Source organism: Schistocerca piceifrons, chromosome 6, assembly GCF_021461385.2.
Source record: "Schistocerca piceifrons isolate TAMUIC-IGC-003096 chromosome 6, iqSchPice1.1, whole genome shotgun sequence".
Classification (NCBI taxonomy): Eukaryota; Metazoa; Arthropoda; class Insecta; order Orthoptera; family Acrididae; genus Schistocerca; species Schistocerca piceifrons.
Window position 1 is genome coordinate 440829074 of NC_060143.1, and position 21469 is coordinate 440850542.

A 21469-nucleotide genomic window follows, 5' to 3' on the forward strand; every position below is an offset into this window, starting at 1 on the left:
GCCAACTTTATATATTAGTAAAAAAGTAACAAAGGTACATGGAAATTACAAAATAGAACTAAAGTGGTGAAACACAAGAACACCCAATGTTGTGAACATAAACTAGTACAGGCAAAATCATAGTAAGGAGCATCATGCTGCACTTAGATACTAAAGTTACAAGATGTGTTCGTAATCTTCATAAGTAGAATGGTGAGAAAATCACGAAACTTTGAGGTAAACGTTCGCGACAGATGTCGCCATACAGCATTGAATTGACAAAACAGTGCAAAAAATTACATTTTAAAAATAAAGTAGTGAGATATACATAACAGAATTATAGCTGCAAGAAAGACTGCAAATAATTTTTAGTTTCTAATAAGATCAGCAAAGAACAAAGATGCATGGCTCCCATCAGGAGGCAGAATACTAGAAAATGTACACCGTCAATACTGACAGCGAATTTTTTTAAACAAATATAACGGAGCTTAGTACGTGAAAACATTTCAACAGCCAAATTATTACAGAACTGAAAATGTAAGATAAAAACAGTAAAACTAAGCCTTATTGGGTGCCATCAGGAGGCAAAACAGTAGAAACATTTGCGCCGTACTTTGTCACAACTGACAATGGAGAAGATAAAAGTTAATCATCAAAATAGAATGCAAGAGGTACTCTAAACATATGGGGAAAGAATAAACAAAATAAATGTGCATGATACAAAGACGCAAGTATTTCCAAGAACAAATAAAATTCACTGTCAATCTTCACGATGTATGGTGCCACATTTGCTACTATTCTGTCACCTGGCGCCAGCCATACGGCCTTGTTCTTTGCTGCTATTGTTACGAACTAAAAAATATTTTGCATGCTATCGCACTATTATTATTTTATCACGTATATATCACTGCTGTATTTTTACGAGTTAATTTTTGGAGTATATTTTCAGTTACGACGAAGTGTGGCACCACCATCAGTACTATGCCGCTCTCTGGCGCGAAAGTACACCACGTTAAGATTTTCTCATTGATCTGCATATGACTGTTACTTACATTTATACGAGTATTTACGTGCAGCGTGATGCTCCTACGTATGTTTCAACTGGAGTACAATAGTGCAATAACTGTGTATCAACAGTTACATCTACAGCCGAATGGTACCAATGCCAATAGGAAAAGAGTGTGGGAAACATCACTAGCGGAAAGTTCTGATGAAATGACTTTGTGTACAGAGTGCACCGACTGTAAAGATATGCCGAAAGGTTTTTCCCAGCACTAAAATACGTCACAAAAGGAAACTAAAGTCGTGTGAAATGAGTGGTTAGGAGGCTCCAAGGCATAGCTCTGGCCACCGAGCCGCCACTTTCCATGCGTATATATGTATTTACATAGTGCAGGTGAGTGAAACGGATACGTGGATAGCTTGGTGTTTGGTTGTGTTGATAGTGATGATGAGGCTGATGAAGCAAGGGAGAGAGTGAAACTGTGTGACGGCACGTACCCCACTCTCTTCAAATAGCATGAAGACTGCCGCTGAACGCAGCATCCCCATCCGATATACGGATCACCATCAACACCGAGACATGCCCTTACTTCATGAGGTGTTGTGGATAGGTCTGGAGTTGAACCAAGGACATTGCCGCAAAGACCGGTCATCAGAAACATGTCACCATCTTTTCACCCCTTGCCAGCTAAATACTGACTAACAATTCCGTCCACCACCAGAATTCGGATCGCCTTACCTCCGAGTCGATCGTCACTACACAGACGTATGTTATCGACCTCGGCGACGAAGATGGATACTACTGCAATGATAAATACTGTAACAAACTGCCACTATTATTGTTACCTTCCAACGTCTCTCGACGTAATACATAGTCCGTGTTGCATCTTCTGTTTGTGAAGAAAATGAGACCGTTACAGTTGCACTGCAAACTTTCATGCATTCTCTGGAATGTATTACAAATATTTTGATCTACGGATAGTTTTCCATAATATTTTACTGGACTCCAGGCCTAAATGCCAAATTCACCCAAAACAGGTTGCAGGTTTTTCCTTTCAATATGTTTTCTTAAAAGTACAACGTAAAATTCAACTTACGTATATAGAAAAAATATCGCGTGATTTCTTCAGTGAGTCTGTAAAATAAATAGGTAAGAGGCTTCAACAAATTAGTTTATTTGTAATTTCTAACATCGCTTTAGACGAATCTGAAACACTGGTTCGGGAAAAGGGCGAAATTTACAGTGATAAATACAGCTTAGAGAATAGAGCCTGGTGGGAGTTTCCTCGTTGTGGAAGGAGTTAATTATCGTGGCAGTTCGATTCTGAAGCCAGTTAAGTACGAAGCAGTAGTTCTGTTACAGTTAACACGAGTTTCCTGATCTTTCACAAATTAAAAGAATGAAAGTATGATGGCAAAGGTGACGGGATTTTCTGTAGGCTTGCCCTAATCAAACGGGACTTTCTACGTTAGACTTCATAAAAATTGCATTTATACACGTCCAATTCTTACTTTGCGAATGATAATAATATACTACTTACGCGTACGGCAGACAGTATTTTATATTTCTGGTTTTATAAATGTGAAAATGATACATTAAAAATTCACAGGTGAATTAAATGAAAAGAAACTTACACCTTTTGAGTGTTCTGTAGCACAGATTCTTCTAGGAAATAGGTACAACCCGATACATACCAGTACCACAGACACAGACATGTAGGAAAGATTTACTAAACTGTTAACGCAAAAAAGTGTCAGCAAGTTATGAGTAGCTTCATGTATTCTTCGATAAATTTAAAGTGATTTTAATGTCTGCGTGTAATGCAGTGAGTTATTTAGTAACGTTTCTCATCATTTAGGCCAATTGTACGGAATTTAATATGCGAGATAATAGTTTTGGATATTCTGGATTGCTTTATTATTTTCAGTTATAGTCCTACGATTTTTTTTTATCCAGGCTCAAACCAAGATCACTATATTCTCAGTGTGAAACTTCCCCCAGGCTCATCTCCAGCGACATTAATTTAAAATTTAGTACAGCATCTTTTCTGAACTTAAGGCACTCATCTCTGTAATCGTACAGACAAAACACATTTGACACCACAGAAGAGAGGAGAACTTGTAACGTTTCACTGATTCTCAACTTCCATCACTGGCACAGTTAACAAAGAGTCTTGTTTACATCTAACATAACAACTGGTACCTCACGAGAGTGGCAGAATTACAGCCCTGAAAACTTTATATTCGGTCTCCATGTGAGCCACGAATCACTTACACACTTATAAACTCCTGAAAAATTAACATCACTTGCGCAATTGCTATTCATTCCTCGACAAAGGGTTCTATTTTCGTAGATAAAATGTCATAGCAAGGGGCTCGGGTGCAATACCAGTTTTCGGTACACTTACACACATGAATGCTGCATCTGCACGTCATGTAGACAGCTATGTGAAGAAGACTGGTATGTCAATCAGCTGGCAGTTACCAGTCATGTCCCAGGTGACGTAGTTACATTCAAGGAGAAATCATTATCGTATTTCTCATGACGAATGGCATTACGTTCACACGCCTATTCATACTATCCTTCTTGCATAAAACAGCATCACTCTCTGAACAAATTAACTTCACACTGACAACCACTAGCGTGGTGCGACAGTTTGCATTTCAGGTTGCCTCCTCACATGTAGACATTGTGGGAGGAATCCGGGAATATGACATCAGCTAGTGGTTGCTGTCCCCGGGAAGGGTGTCGTTCTCCGACAGCTAGATCATCTGAAACACACAAGATCACAGTTATGTTTTGATATGCGCAATCAGATATACAGCTCAAAGGACATAGGGAGATGAGAGATTTGCATACTGGCATTTACATTTCACAGCGGTCTGCATTCGCCTTCCGTTCGGTAGTGAATCGCTTAATAACACATTACTGTTGTAGGGCAGCTGCGAATAATTTTTCTAGACTCTCGTGTAATTTATACATGTGGTTTCATGTGAGAGCGCGTAGTAATTACCAGTGTTTTCGATGACCGACAAATTGCTGTTGCCGACAAATAGCGAAATTGCTGTGCAAAGTACTTTCCGTTATCAAACGTGCAGCGTGATTCGTTATACAGGCCACACAGAATCTCTTTGCTCGCTCGCCAATCTGTTTCATGTCTGGAACTGTTACGGGCAAATGTTTTTTTTCCATAAAGAGTATTAATTAATGTTTTCTTGGAAGTGAGCAACAATAATGTCGCATAGTTCTGATTTTTATAAGGATAATTTGTGCTTCTCTGCAGTTCACGCACGTTGTAGCTATGAGGTCAAAGTTTTATAGATACACCATGCAAAGGAATCTGTAATGTCTTCTATTCTCGGTTACCGGATGAAACTGGGATAGAGCAATGTGTAAACTGTCTCAGAGCCGGCAGGTATCATGGGCGTATGTCGTTCCTGCAAATTATGTATACTCATGTATCTACTAGAAACAAGTTCCCTATTGGAATTAACTGATGGGGTGATGGGATATCCTAGAGAGTAACAGACAACGATTGGCCTCGATAGGATTCAACGAATACACCGAATTAAACGTAAAAAACCACCGTTAAAGTTCATGAAATAGACTAGGAAGTTAGAACTCGAAATATTCCAGTGTGTTAGCACTTCAGAATGGATGTCAGAGCATTTCTCGATGTTAATATACAAGCTTTTTCACAGCTCCTATTACAGACTTCTAAAGTTTGTCAGAGAACTTAGTTTTTTGACAAGGAAACCATGTTAGGAAACGTACATTTTGAATGTAAAATTAGTTTGAAGATCGGATCACTTTCAAATCTCTTGCTGCACGGTACGTACATACAGCAAACAATCAGCGCTGACTTGGGTGCTCCAATTTAACAGTTCCACTTGGTAGCGCAGCTGTTTGTTGTACAAGGTGTATCAACAACGCATGTTTTCACATACACGCTCGCACTCGTGGAGTACCAGCGTAAACGCTACTAGTGAAGTACCACTTTCTCGCACCTATTGCTTTTTTCGGACGCTATTTTTACATAATGGACTGTGGGGATAAGGAAAACTTTCACGACAGTTGCGTTGTGTAGCTCTACCGTTACGTTCAATACGGTGACGAGGGAGATTTTAAAGTGAAACGATCGTTACTCTGGTTTTTATTCTTACGGTATATTGCTGGAAATTAGTTCCTTATCAAAATTTTATCTACAAAGTTCCCTGTGTAACCACCCGAAGCCTGTAATAGAAATTATCCTGCATAGTGACTAGTACTGCCTCCAATACCACCTAATGACAAAGTAGTCATAACGACACAGCACGAAGGATTTATTTGAATGAAACGGAGATCAGTAGATGTGATGTACATGTACAGACAAGCACATGATTACAATTTCAGAAAAATCGGATTATTGATCCGAGAGAAACAGTTTCATATATTTTGCAAGTTAATAAGGCGTTGGTCCACTGGTAGAAGCCGACTTCGGGGAAGATCAGTTTGGATTCCGTAGAAATGTTGGAACACTTGAGGCAATACTAACCCTACAAATTATCTTATAAAATAGATTAAGGGAAGGCGAACCTAAGTTTCTAGCATTGTAGACTTAGAGAAAGCTTTTGACAATGTTGACTCGAATACTCTGTTTCAAATTTTGAAGGTGGCAGGGGCAAAATACAGGGAGCGAAAGGCTATTTACAATTTGTACAGAAACCAGATGGCAGCTATAAGAGTCGAGGGGCATAAAAGGGAAGCAGTGGTTGGAAAGGGAGTAAGACAGGGTTGTAGCCTATCCCCGATGTTATTCAATCTGTATATTGAGGAAGCAGTAAAGTAAACAAATGAAAAATTCGGAGTAGGTATTAAAATCCATGGAGAAGAAATAAAAACTTTGAGGTTCGCCAATGACACTGTAATTCTGTCAGAGACAGCAAAGAACTTAGAAGAGCAGCAGAACGGAATGGACTGTGTCTTGAAAGTAGGATATAAGACGAACATCAACAAAAGGAAAACGAGGATAATGGAATGTAGTCGAATTAAATCGGGTGATGCTGAGGGTATTACATTTGGAAATGAGACGCTTAAAGTAGTAAAGGAGTTTTGCTATTTGGGGAGCAAAATAACTGATGATGGTCGAAGTAGAGACGATATAAAATGTAGACTGGCAATGACAAGGAAAACGTTTCTGAACAAGAGACATTTGTTAACATCGAGTATAGATTTAAATGTCAGGAAGCCGTTTCTGAAAGTATTTGTATTTAGTATAGCCATGTATGGAAGAGAACAGAGAACTATAAATAGTTTAGACAAGAAGAGAATAGAAGCTTTCGAAATGTGGTGCTACAGAAGAATGCTGAAGATTAGATGGGTAGATCATATAACTAACGAGGAGGTATTGAATAGAATTGGTGAGAAGAGAAATTTGTGGGACAACTTGACTGGAAGAAGGAATCGGTTGGTAGGACATATTTGAGGCACCAAGGGATCACCAATTTAGTATTGGAGGGCAGTGCGGAGGGTAAAAATCGTAGAGGGAGACCAAGAGACGAATACACTAAACAGATTCGGAAGGGTGTAAGTTGCAGTAGTTACTGGGATATGAAGAAGCTTGCACAGGATAGAGTAGCATGTACAGCTGCATCAAAACACTCTCTTGACTGGAGACCACAACAAAAACAACAAAAAGGTCCACTTCTGGCCCTTATATAAGAAGTTATTCAGCTCCGCATTGATATTCTCCTTAGGGATATCGTGCCAAGCCTGTCCAGCTGGCGCATTAGATATTCAAACTCCTGCGCGATCTGGTTGGAGGGTCCTGGCCATAATGCTGCGAACGTTCTCAGCTCGTGAGAGACCCGGCGACCTTGCTGACCAAGGCTCGAATTGGCAAGCACGAAGACAAGCATTGGAAACTCGCCGTGTGCTGGCGGACATTACTTTGCTCAAATGTAAGCCCAGGATGGCCTGCCATGAACTGCAACTGATCTGGGCGTAGAATATCGTCGACAACAGCTGCACTGCAAGGGTGCGGCAGATGACAACCTAAGGGATCCTGCTATAAAAATAAATGGTACCCAGAACAGCAGGTGACATTCAGTGTGCTAGCCAACCACCCACTGGGACGTATCCATACACGTATTTACCGGTCAACGGGGATCACTCCGAATCGTAACTCATCGCTGAAGACAATAGTACTCCAGTCAATGAGATTCCAGACCGAAGACGTGTGTGTGACACCTCGGACATCGGTGGCATACCAACGTGAATGTCGCCTGCCTTAAGGCCAAAGAGCCAGGAGTGGTGATCCGGCGTGTCACTTCATATCACAGCAGGACGCCTTCGCTTTTCGTCCGCCGCATCCTTGCAGCACAGCGGTACGTAGACGACGTTCTACTCCCCTATCCGTTGCTCTTGATGTCAGGCCATCTTGAACTTGCATTTCAGCAACACAATGCCCGCTCGCAAAGGTAACAGTTTCTACTGCTTGCCTTTCGTGTTTGCCAAAACCTGTCTTTGCCAGAAAGGTCGTCAGCTCTATTCCCAATCGAGAACGTTAGGAACTTCATAGGTATGTCCCTCCAACAATATCGGGATTTTGACGACATAACGCACCCGTTCGACACAATTTGGAAAGATATTCCTCAGGGGGCCATCCAACACCTCTTCAATGAATGCCAAGGCGAATAACTGCATGAGTAATGGCCAGACGTGGATCAACGTTTTATTAACTTTCTCACTTTCAGAAGCACTTTTCCTTAAATAAATCGTCCAATTTTCTGAAATTGTAATAATTTGTTTTTCTGTATATTACATCATTTTTACCGATTTGCGTCACATTTGGATAATTCCTTCGAGGAGAGCCATTTTCTTGTCTTAGAGTCAAATAACCAGAATAAACAATCACTGTACAGGAGAGTGTGCGTGTTTTTGAAACTCTCTGACAATCCCTTGCGGTCTTCTGACTCGAACCTGGAACTGGATTCCAGATTTTTTCAGATAATCCTCAAAATACAGTGGTTAGATTACGGGTAACGACAGTAACAAACCCACAAGTAACTCTTGACAGGAATGCATTCTGTAGGCTCATGGCAACCATGTACACACGGCAAAAGTCTTAACGCGGTGAATATAAAAACTATATGGCTCTCAATACATATATTTCTCACAGAAGAAGTTCCCTATTGTTATTAATAAAAGACACACTAACAAAACAAGAACCGACATCAAACACATTTTATTATACAAACTACATTTCGTACACACTGATTGGATACAGCTGTGCCGCTAAACACCACATTGAATGTAGATATAATATGGTGGGATGGCAGAAAAATTGCAGTCGAATTTGTAGGGAATATATTAATCAAAGCTGAAATAGGAGATTTGACATCATGTATCACACACGAGTGGGCAACTGGAAGAGCAAAGGGAAGTAATTAGGCTCCAATTACCTTGTTAAGCGCAACCGATGATGCTAAAGTAGTTAGTTATTGAAATATTACCGCCGTCGTACACAGTGATTTCGTGGTTCAGCCGTGACCTAATTGCGTATTGTCACTTCCGCTGTATATCAAACATATGTGGTTGCATCGTTTTTTACTTGAACACTTACTGCACAAATAATTCTGGCACTTTCCGTTACTGTAAGTTGCTCATTTAGTTGTCGCAAGTAAATGTCTGTGTAACAAGATTTCTCTCTGACTTAAAACGTATGAAAGTTCTACTTCTTCATTACTAATTTACCATAAGCTAGGTCATACTATACCACAGTGGCTTTTTCTTGTACTGCACTTGTCTCAAATGTTCATTCTGCTTGCACAGTATTTATTGTGGGTTCCAGTATAATTTGGGCAAAGGTAAGGCAGTATCATAACACAGATGTGAAACCTATACTAGTTGAAGGCATTGATGCAGTGCTGCACAGTTGCTTATTCAACAAAACTTGAGTTGACTCAGTATAGATTTGTGTGTAGTTTTAAAACTTTCTAGAAGCTACAGCTCAACATGCTCTTCCTATCTGGATGAAATCTATCGATTTCTATGTTAAGGAGTATCCCAAGGGTCGGTTGTAGCGCCGTAACTGTAGGCAACGTTAATAAGTGATCTAGCAGATACCACCGTTTGATCCTTGACACTATGCTATTTGTAGAGGGATTGCAACGTCAAAGCTACGGAGGATTGATGCTCATTCAGAAACTTGCAGTTGACACTAGACCTAAATAAATGTCTTCAGCATTAATACCGTTCGCGCCAGTTAACAGCGATAAAGGACTGGAATAATTAATAATGGGAATTAATAATTGGAAATTGTTCGGAGTGATCTAAAGTAAGGGTTACATGCAACACACCTTCGGAAATCGGATACTAGGCTGCCACTGTAATAACCTTAAGGAAATATGATGTATCCACGAAAGAAGTTACTTGCAAAGCACGTGTTACGCAGAATCGAGCTATTCATTGGTCTGGGACCTAGACGACTTTTATCAATATAAAAGAGATCCAATGCGAAAACGTGTAGTCATCACAGACGAACAGTCGCGCAACATATAACTTCCTGCCACAAATGTTACAAAATGACCATGCTGTATCGGAAGACATACCTACAAACCAAGGGGTCCAAGAAGGGTGTACCCTATGACCCACACTTTGTAATATATTCATCGACGATATGATTGAGACATGGAAACAACAATTTGATCCAGTCTTGAGATTATCAATCAGATTTTTTAATTCATATGGTTTTGCAGATGATGTTGCAATCGTACGAGATAGTAAATGTCGATACAAAAACCTATCTATAGACTTAACCAAATTTCTAAAAGACATAATACGAAAACATTCATTTCAAAAATAAAAATTATTGCTTGCAAAGGGTCGAATCCACTGAGGACTAAGATCGTAATAAGAAGCAAAACAACTAAAAAGTTAGTCACTTGAATTGCCTGGGAAATAGTATGGTATTTCAGAATGACCTCGACATTGACAACAAACTGTAAAAGCATCAAATGCTATGCAGGACAATCAACAACACATTGAGAAATAAACTCGGACCAGACACAAAAATAAAATTTTGTAAGCTAATGGCTGCTCGCACATTGTTATTAGGAAGTGAGACTTGGCAAATACTACACAGCAAAAATGCATGATTCAAAAAAAGAGTAAGTGAAACTTCTAGGAGAAGCGAAGGGCTGGAAACGATTAGACAGACTATGAAACAAATAGATAAGAGCATAGCTTGGTATATATGCTGTGAGTAAGAAGATATAGTATAAGCGAGCAAAGCTGGTTGGAACATCTGTAGTGTGCAACTCAGTTTTTAAATTTTTAAAAGCTAGTATCCTCGAAATCCTTTACTTGACACCCAGTGCCACATATATGTTTCAAATTTGGATCAAAGATGTCTAAAAACATCTTCTGTAACAATGCAAAACTGTGTTGTCCTGTGAGTAGCCCTCGGGATGGATGACGCTTCAAGCAGCAAGGTGACGACACATGAGAAAAAAGGCCAGAGCTCAGGAGTTCACACGGTGCTTAACGCAGGTTAATGATGTCGTATTGGTGCCAAATCTCTCCACAATTCTGCGCAACGTTACGGTAGACGATTCTCAGATGGAAGGTCGTCACACGCCTTGTTACCCACGTTTACCCCTTCTATCGACGTATTTGCGACAGTGGGCAGAAAGACGACACCCAGCGTCAAAATCACGCGATTTTGCTATGGGTGGTCTAAGAAAAGATTTCAGACGCACAAAAGGGCATGAAGAGTGTCATAAAAGACGTCAATAAAACCACTCCTTAACCTGGGGTGTTGATTCAAGTATATTTCGCGGGCTAAAATGACAGTTCTCAGCAATAGGACGAAGTTCTTAACAACGTTTGGCGCTGCTGACACATCTGTCTATGTCTAAGAACATTGGAGGACTGCATCTGAAAATGCATTTGGAGTGCAATGCACTCGTGTACAAGTTGGAACCAGTACGGACAGTTCAAAACCATTCGATCAAATCGGAATGTGATCCAAAGCTGCAAGGAGTGTTTATGCTTTCCCAGCCCTCCTCTTTCAAGCCCTGCTGTGGCATTATCATGGTGGAAGCGACACTGACACCTTCTTGAATAAAATGTGAAATGGCTCATTTAACACTCCCCAGCTTGGCAACATCCTCGGTGACATCAACCTACATATTTTGAGAATTTTAAAAATGTGGCTTTACAGAGAAAACCTGCGAGGTAGTCCTAGACTCTCATAGGCAGACTACATCCATTGGAGGGATGTCAAATGGATACCCGCCATCAGGAACCTAGGGCTACTTCATAAGTCTTCCTTGTAATATCACATTGATAAAATTCTTAATAACTCTGGGTAGGTGGCACGGAGGGTACTGCACGACCTGGGGTATCTTAGAGGACCCATTCCCATTTCATTCAAACATGTTTCGATGTTCACACCCCTCTGTGATCACGCCATAGCAGCGTGTGTAAGACGATAGTTGAGAAAGCGTAAGCACCCTGTGCTAATTCAGATCACTTTCATATTTCCTCGAATGTTATAGAAAGTTTCTTAATCTTTATACCAGAGAAAAAAATTCAGCGCTGCTGTACTCCAAAGGGGTGCGATTATGTTCAACGCGTATGCAGCCCCTGAATGTTCTTAGAGAGGGGTCGAAGCGTCTGGGGTTATCTGCAGCGCCAAGGGTTGGCAAGGACGTCTTTCTGTATTTCATCTCAGTGCGAGCTGTCGTTTCGAGATCAAAAGGTGCGGGAAACGACTTCCCAAGTAAACTAGTGGTTTGATTGATGCCCTATGTGCCATCCCATGAGGCTCTCTTGGGTTGATTCTGAGCAGACGTAGTCTGAAATCTTTTATTCAGCCACCCTTAAAAAAATCGCGTGATTTTAACGCTGGGTGTCGCCATACTGCCCTCTATCGCGGAGGAGTCACAAAAAGGGGGAAATATAGGCAAGATGCTGTGACGACCTTTCCACCATGAGATACGTCCATCTTGACGTTGCGCAGAATTGTTGAGAAATCTGGCGCCAGTGTGACCTCGTTAACCTATATTACACGTCACGTGAACTTCTGAGCTCTGTCCGGTTTCTCGCATGTGGCGACACCTCGCTGTTAGCAGCGCCGTCCAGCCAGAATGTAGCGTCGCAGGGCATCAGGATTTAGCACCATCCCAGAAGAATGTGGTAGGCACCTTTGATCAAAATTTCAACCTTATACGTCGAAACTGGAGGGGATTATGGCGTTTAGAAAGAGTGGAACTGAGTAGAATGCCAGATCCGAGAGTAGCAAAGCAAGCATTAAATTTCAGATCATTTGGGACAAGATCCATAGGAAGACGAAGGAAAACGTGAGTGGATACTTAGAGGACGGAACAGGCCCATGGTGTAGACCAATGATGGAAAAACAATACCAGGATGAGAAAATAAAAGAAACTGGTTTCTGAGGTTTACCGCGAGTTGTACTTCGCACACACCATTCATGAGAGGGGGGGGGGGGGGGGTTGCAGCACACACCTTATGTTAAGGGTACAGGTACAGATATCCTGATATTGGTACGTTAATATCTACACATTGTACTATTGTACTGAGTTAGACGTTTTTCTCTGCTTCTAACAGTCTTCCCGCAGATACCTGGTACCTGATGTTTCCTGCAAGGTCGTAACTGAGTCTTGAAGTGGACTACGCCTGTCAGTATAGGGTAAACGTTTCATGTATCTACACTTCAGTACTTGACTTTCTGACCAGGGGAAAAGTAATGGCTTGCTAGTGCCACACTTATCTGGAGGTATTAACCAAACTAGTAAATCTGATGTAATTTTCCAGAATGAGATTTTCACTCTGCAGCGGAGTGTGCGCTGAGATGAAAGTTCCTGGCAGACTAAAACTGTATGCCGGATCGAGACTCGAACTCGGGACATTTGCCTTTCACGGGCAACTGTTCTACCAACTGAGCTACCCAAGCACGACTCACGCCCCGTCCTCACAACTTTACTTCTGCTAGTACCTCGTCTCCTACCTTCCAAACTTTACAGAAGCTCTCCTGCGAACCAGCACTACTGAAGGTAACGATATTGTGGAGACATGGCTTAGCCACAGCCTGGGGGATGTTTCCAGAATGAGATTTTCACTCTGCAGCTTAGTGTGCGCAGATATGACGGGGCGTGAGTCGTGCTTAGGTAGCTCAGTTGGTAGAGCACTTGCCCGTGAAAGGCAAAGGTCCCGAGTTCGAGTCACGGTCCGGCACACAGTTTTAATCTGCCAGGAAGTTTGATGTAATGTTGTTCAATACACTATCCGCTATCGTTAATAGAAATATCTGGGCATATACCCCTTAGACCATGTACAGAGGCACTAGAAGTAACCTACATCTCGCAATGTACGATGGCTTGCAGAATTTAAATGCAGATGTCGAAATATAGTCCACATTGCTATATGCTCTGTACATGGTTCTTACGCTCTTTACGCTGATTCACACTGGACATAGGGGAGGGGAGTGGAGACGAGCCATCTCTGTACCACGAGCCCCGTCTCTAGCAGAGAGGTGAGGATTACGCACCTAGCAGTGTCACCTCGATCTCGAGAAGGCGACCGCGGCGGCCGCTGCCAGTAAGACCGGTGCGCTCTGCAGCCAGGAGGGGCGTCGCGACGCAGCAGGTGGGGGCGCCGCCGATGCCGACTGGCGCTGGATGGCCGCCGTGTTGTCGCCTGCAACAGCGCCGCCTCAGTCACTACAGGTGAATGGATCATAAGAAGAGTGCAGCCAAAGGCGCTGACGTCTGATTTGTGTACTACAACTGAACACGACAACTTTGCCAAATTGAACCAGAACAAGTCCACCTGAAATGACAAATTTTGTTTAAAACTGTGTAGGAAAATCAAGGTAAAACCGATCCAGGATAGCCGTAAGGAGTTTTGTATCACCAGACACTTTATCTAAAAGTCGTGTTCAAGGACACTGTATGCGTGCATTATTGTATAAACGCCATCAGTTGTCTTATCGAGTACACGTGGCTTTCCTGGTGACGAGCTTAGGAACCTTTATGTTGGTAAAAAGCTGATTGCTGAATACTTAAAAAAAGACACACCTCAACTGAAGATTTGTTTAATTCTTCACAAGACAGTGGAAATACAATAGGCACAAGTAGAGTAATGTTTATTACAAACTGTTTCCCAAGGTGTTTGTATCCCAACCGGCACTTCTTTGAAAAACTGACACACCTTTTGGTCGCTTTATAAGAAAAACCAATTAGGACACTGCAGCAATAGCTGCAGTTTTATGACAACGCTCGACAGTTGTCCACCGATTTCGAAAAAGGGATTGAACAGAGGCTTGGTTGGAAAATAATACCTCACCAAACTCATTATTCCAACGCAATAAGAAGTTTATATTTACGATTCTTATGGAACAATCATCAAGAAAATAGACTTCCTTGTGAGACTACGCTTCAACCTTCGGTTAAAAACGTACACCATCCGATCAAAAGTTTCTAGACAGTTTTTAATGTCCATTCGTAGGAATGAGGTGCGCCCACCCTTCAGCTATATGACGGCTTCAACTCTGCTCGGGACTCTTTCAACGAAATATCTGAGTGCAAACGGAAGCTTCAACGGGAGTTGTCACAGTTAATAAAGTTCTTCTGCGTTTGTGACAGCATTGTCAAGTATAAGATTCGATACTGCCGATACCACGCAGTTAGTAAACAGCGCCACGCTGCATTCGCCGCTCAATTTTCTATTCGCCGACTTCCCCAATGGCAAACAATAAAGGAAACTCCATGGGAAAACGCGTATTTTCGCCAGTGACAAGACGCAATGGAAAGACCAATAAAAGAACACCTAATACCTTTCCTCCTCACCCTCATATCTAACGACAACACTCCTCCATAGTATATAAGTAATTAACCTAGCGTCCATTCAGCAGTTAGCAATACACCCTGAGGAAGGCGTCTTGCATTAGTCACCGGAACGTCGGAATTTTATAGTTGACAATGCGCCCACACACCCAAAAGTATTTTATTGAAAATATGTGAATGTCTATGGAGCAGTGTCCAGTTAACCTTCCTCAAGACCAGTAATGTCGGACGATGTGGTCTAGAGTGAATTCTACCTTCTGACTTATCCAAAAGGCATTCCATTTTGTTCAGGTCGAGACTCTGGGCAGACCAGTCTTTTTCGGCAACGTTGTTGTCCACAAACCGTTGCCTCACAGATGCTGCTTTGTGACAACTAATACGAAGTCACCGTTTCCGGAATATGCCTCTACTGTGCACAGTACGCAATGCCGTAAAATGTGTTAATAATCTTCCGCACTTACCGTTGTCGTCATGACAATAAGTGGAACACACACCACGAACAACATCGTCATACCGTGAAGTCACCACCTCCGTACGTTACTGCTGGCATTACGCACGATGTCAGATAAAATTTTACAGGCCTTAGCGAAACCCAGACATCTCCATCGGATTGTCAGAGAGTACAACGTATTTCATGACTGCTGGTAACACTTTGTAACTCATTCCGCAAATTTAATGGGAATTTCTACAACCAACCTCCGTAAAGCTCGATGGTCCCTGTACAAGAACTCTGCTTGGTTTTGGTTTAGCTATGGTTGATGCTTAACGTTTACACTTCACAGTCACAACAGTCTGATTGGGAAAATTTAGAAAGATTGAAGTTTCCATGATAGATTTATTTGTGAGGTGACATCAGATCAGTAGCCCACGTTCGAAGTAACCGATCTCTCTGGAGCGACCCATGCTGCCGTTGCTGCTGCTCTCCTCACAGACCCATTGTGTTTTTACTGCTTCTCTATTGACAACACAACTCCCGGTCTCCTTTCATTCGAGCGGATTCCCCTCTAGTGACTTATGGTCCTCATTTGCTCAATACGTAGGTCTCATAGAGGTGTCCATTAACTTTTGATCAGATAATGTATTCAGCTCTGAGTCAATACACTTCTATAGGCGTGACATCAATAAACTATCGGAACACTGTGAGAGTGTTTCAGTTAAATTTAGGGCTCGTATATTGTTGATAAAAATTTCTCTCTAATATTAACTCTTGCGTTCATGAAACAAACTAAAACGCTATAAAACATACATGCAAATGAATACAAATGAATTATGAGTCTTCATGATAGCTTTACAACGAAATGACGTTTTGGAACAAAACATAAAATATTCGTAACATACACGAGCGTGCCCCAACCATCACGAATTAGCAAGATATTACACAACTTTAACCTAAAAGTGATTTAAGTCTAAGTGCAGTCTTGTGTCATTCTGATGTAGAATTATCGTGATGTCACAAAATTACGGAGATGTGGCTGTATGAGTGCACGCTTTACGAAACCTATTTAACAGATTGTTGTTCCACAGTTTCATCAGTAGAATTATGTCTTCCCAAAAATACTAAAAAATTTCCTACTGGAAGGAGAAAATTTGGGTACTATACAATTCTGCAATATGTTTTCCCATTTATAGGTATGGCAATGAATCTAGGTATGAGATGATTTTTGACGCACTATTCTTAAGATTTGCTTACTGGTTATCGATTTGGCTGCTTCTAGCTCTGTCACAGAGGAGGTAAAGGTTCTGCCTCCAGCAAGATTCGAACCATCGAGTCACACAGCCAACATATTTTAATGTGACCATGTTACCACTTTCCTTTGGTTTTTTATTTTAATTTTTAAACGTTTTCGATTTTTATTCAGACCTCATAGCACCTCCTCCACACAAGTCCTCTCAGACTCCAGACATCCCTTCGCTGCCAAGATTCTGCGTTTTATTTTCTGAATAAAAACTTCAGTTTGGAACCGCGTGACAGTTACGGTCGCTGGTTCGAATCCTGCCTCGGGCATGGATGTGTGTGATGTCCTTAGGTTAGTTAGGTTTATGTAGTTCTAAGTTCTAGGAGACTGCTGACATCGGATGTTGAGTCCCATAGTGCTCAGAGCCATTTGAACCCTTAGCTATATAACGTCAACACCCCTTCCTTTCAGTCTATTACCTGTAATCCTGTATAAATAGAAGTAAGAAAGAAAAGAAACACTTCTTTGTGACATAGATTAAATACAACATATACCAATAGAATGAACATCCTTTTTCTTATGAGGCTTACAACTTTGTCTTAAAGTGAAATATAATTTCATATCTCCATAGAGAATAAATTGAAATGTTCTATTTCAGTAAGAGAAAGGCCCTTCTAAAGCGGAAAAGAGTTGAAGGGAGAACCACTGAGACACAGATGAACCGCGGCATTAATCTCTGTTTGATTGTCTCATACGTGGCTAAGACAGACAGTTCGTAACGTGAATGACGACTTTAATTTAGTCTCTGCGTAGACTTTCCATCCTCTGGACCACTCAAGGAGTTAAAATAACGGTAACAAGAACCTCAAAACATATTGTGCAAGCTTGGCACGTCCCATTTCTTTAGTGATAGCAATAACAACTTACCGCAGCCAAACTTTCTTAGGGTGCACATCTTGCTCGTCGAATATTATATGAAGGCACCTGTAATGCTGACTGATATCCGCCGATGGTGCATGTGTGTACAAAATTGCACACACAGAGCTCCACTGTGGGCTGGAATTATCATATGAAAGCTTACCCTGTTACACATTCTAATACATTAAATCGAGACTGATTTAGGGTGTAAAAAAAATTGTTCGAATTTTGGCCAGCAGATGCAAATCTGACGTTGTGAATTCTAAGAAGACGTATATAAATGCTTATGTATTAAGGGTGTACCAAAAAGAATCATCCGATTTGGCACGTCTACATTTCTTAAACTAATAAACATATACAATTAATTTTGTTTTCTTATGAACTAGAAACTCAAAAAGTTTTTTATAATATCTTTTCATAGGTGTTCAGCATGCCCCCGTTGAGATCCACGGCATACCAATGCGGTATTCAAAATGTTCCCTCACAGCAGCGAACATGTCTTGGGTAACGGCTTCCACAGCTGCTGTTATGCCATGTCTGAATTTATTCATTATTGTTGGTAACAGAGGCACAAAACTCTTTCATAAAACCCCAGAATAAATAATCACATACAGCCAGGTCCGGTGACCTGGGAGGCCACTAATGTAAGGCTGAATCATTTGGTCCATTGCGGTCGATCCACCGTTTAGTAATCTTTTGTTTTCAAAATTCCCGCACTACCAGATGCCAGTGTTGCGGTGCCCCATCCTGTTGGTTAGTGAAGTCATTCGAATCAGTCTTCCCCTGTGGGAAAAGAAAGCTCTCAAGTATACCGACGTATGTCCTTCCTGCCGCGCGGGATTGGCGAGCGGTCTAGGGCGCTGCAGTCATGGACTGTGCCGCTGATACCGGCTGAGGTTCTAGGTCTCCCTCGGTCATGGATGTGTGTGTTTTTCCTTAGGATAATTTAGCTTAAGTATTGTGTAAACTTAGGGACTGATGACCTGAGCAGTTAAGTCCCATAAGATTTGACACACATTTGAACATTTTTAATGTCGTTCCTGTAACAGTGTTCTCGGCAAGCAAAAATGGTCCATACACCTTTTCCCATGAAACTGTACAAAACACATTATATTTTGGATGGTCAGTCTCATGTTGTACAGCTTCAAATCGTTGTTCCGTACCCCATATTCTCACATTATGACTGTTCACCTTTCTATTTAAATGGAATGTTGCCTCGTCTCTCCAACACTAAGCGTGGAAAAAAGCTGCCATCCTCCGTTTTGCCAGGACGAAATCACAGAACTTCACACGTAATTGTTTGTCACCTTCACGAAGAACTGGGCGTAGCTGAGTTTCGTATGGGTTCATATGTAAACGTCGATGCATCACACACCAGACTGACATCGGGGGCATGTTGAGCTGTCGGCCTGCACGGCGAACGGATTTCTACGTACTCCTTGTGAAACTATGGCGGATGCTTTCGACGTCTGTATCAGACACTCGGGGACGGCCCTTCGATTTGCCTTTACAGAAACAACTTGTCTATCAGAAATGTCCATCCCATCATCTAATGGTCTCTGCTGTAGGAGACCGTAAAATTCGAGAGTTTTCTCTTTCCAACGGTATGTTGTTCACGCACATATCTCAAGTAGCGTAATAGTTATGATTTTTTTTTAATCAAAAAATGGCTCTGAGTACTATGGGACTCAACTTCTGAGGTCATTAGTCAACTCAGAACTAGTTAAACCTAACTAAACTAAGGACATCACACACATCCATGCCCGAGGCAGGATTCGAACGTGCGACCGTAGCGGTCACGCGGTACCAGACTGCAGCGCCTAGAACCACGCGGCCACTTCGGCCGGCTTTTTTAAGTCGGATGATTCTTTCTAATACACCCCGTATAGTGGATTAGGAGAAGATCGTTGGCAGAAAATGTCAGCGAAGTGAGAAAGGCGTAACATTTATGTATTATTAACTGCTGTTTACACGGTTTGTTTAATAGGAGCACCGGAGACGTCGACCAGAGGCTGTACAGCGCCAGACATCCACCTGGTGGTCAAAATTGGAAATAATTATTTTCCACCGTAAATTGGTTCCTCTTTAACATTTTTTATATTGTGTACCAAGTTTTTCTGACATATCATAATTGCAGCTCACACTAGACCACCGCGAGTAGACGCACGTTGTTTCCAACTATTCAGTATCCAGTACCTGCCGTTGATATAGACTGGTGATTACTTTAGAGTGGCTGTTGATAATGTTGATCTGATTTTTGTGAATGATCTGCAGCCAGCAGTGTCGTAAACATTAAACTAGGAAACAAGAATCGTAGTATTTCTTCAATAAGTTTACAAATTTTCATTCGTTGTAGTTACCGATTTAACGTAATTCCATTTCCTTCATTATACGCTAATAGTTCCTGTGATCGTCTCCCTCGTAACAGGTAGCCTTTAATAAACGACTTTGCGACGGAAGTGCAGTTTCATTTCATGCTTCTCCTTTAGTTGTAATTTAGGAGCGGAAGATTTTAGACGCTCATTTGATGGTTTCAATTTCCTGCCCCGGAAACGGTAGACCCTAAAAATTAATGCTGCGACAAGTGGCGTTTCATTTCATGCTTCTTCTTTAGGTGAAAGCAAGGTCCTGGACATACGATTTATGATTTTTTTCTAAAGTGCATCTCGTCCCAAATCGCTAGCAAGAAACCCTTGGTCTCTACGTTTATATATCCTTTCAGTAACCATCTGTCTTAGCAATTTAGGCCAAATGTGTTTTGTATAATAAAGCTGCAGCTAGTATAATGATAAAAATACTGCATTATATTCGAGATGTGAAGAGCGATTGGGTTACAAGATGTAGGAATGCCTTTTGTTAGTGAATCTACACTCAAGAGGCCTGGTTTAGGAAGTACTGAGTTATTGATTACGAATACTTAATTAGGAACTATGAAGTCACATTTAAACAGTTACTTTACGGCAACAAAGTGTTTTGCGGAGAAAATTTTTAATTCTTATGTTGTCATTTGATACATAAAAGTAACAAACTACGAAATACGCTGAGAAAACAAATTGCAGTACCATTGTTGCAGCTACTTCCCGTCACACACAGTGGTAGATGGAAAACTTTGCTTTAAGCTACCGACACCATCGACTGTGGAAGTAATTGCGTAAATATACATATACTCAAATATTAATACACTGTGTGTAAAATGGCAGAAACCATACAAAGTAATGACAGAAATCGCTGTTAGATGGAAGCAGTGAAGCGGGTCCTATCGCATGCTTGGACACCACGCCACCTACGACAAAGATCAAGTTTTGAGAATGATCCATTACACAGTGTTAATCCCGCATGAGCTTTTATTACCGAAATAACTATGGTAACAGAGAAAAGGAGAAAAAGAGCCCTCAGTCTTTGTTGTTTGACTGCGTGATGGACATACATTTACTGACGAAATTGAAAATATACCGATTTAACGAGTTCACCGTATACGAAAACTGTGTGGGGCGTGTTCTGATGTGCATAATTTTGACACAAATTTCAGTGCGCGTCGAATGTCCTTTGGAAAATGTTATTAGATCCCGTAACATCATTACGATTTCCACAGTGACTGCTGAGTGCGAAGATAATTAATGGACATTTCTGTACGCACGCTGCTACGAAAAATACATTTCGTTTTAATAGAATTACTGTGAAATTTTAGCACATTCGGGTGAATTAAATAATGTTGTCAGTACTAGTTTTTGTGGTATTAAGCAGGAGAGCAGACACATTACATATGCGGCAAGGTAATGGCAGTTAAAAGCGATTCCGATCGAAGCGAATTTGTTATGCCGGTAGCTGAAATTTATCTGTGAACACTGACGGAATCCATCAGTTTGTTTCTGAGACCCTGGACCTGGTAATAGAGTACCTCGGCATGAATTTATCTGCGCGGAAGACTGATGATATAGTGAGTTCCATTGGCCTTCTACTGCTATCACTTCCCTCCTGTGTAAACTGCTTAGTCCCCAATTCTTTGTTCGATATATTCCAGTTTATTTCTGTCTTCGGACTTC

The 21469-nt window shown here is 41.3% G+C and overlaps 1 protein-coding gene across 1 annotated transcript in view; it reads right to left on the reverse strand.

Moving 5' to 3' along the window:
- Window positions 1–3675: 3675 nt before the first annotated feature.
- Window positions 3676–21469, reverse strand: part of LOC124803369 (hemicentin-2-like) — a 255061-nt gene continuing 237267 nt past the window's right edge. The window contains exons 7-8 of the mRNA XM_047264555.1: window positions 13536–13684; window positions 3676–3753 (exon numbers count right to left, since the gene is read on the reverse strand). Of these exons, the coding sequence (XP_047120511.1) occupies window positions 13545–13684 (140 nt within the window). The 3' untranslated portion in view covers window positions 3676–3753; window positions 13536–13544. The remainder of the gene's footprint in view (window positions 3754–13535; window positions 13685–21469) is intronic.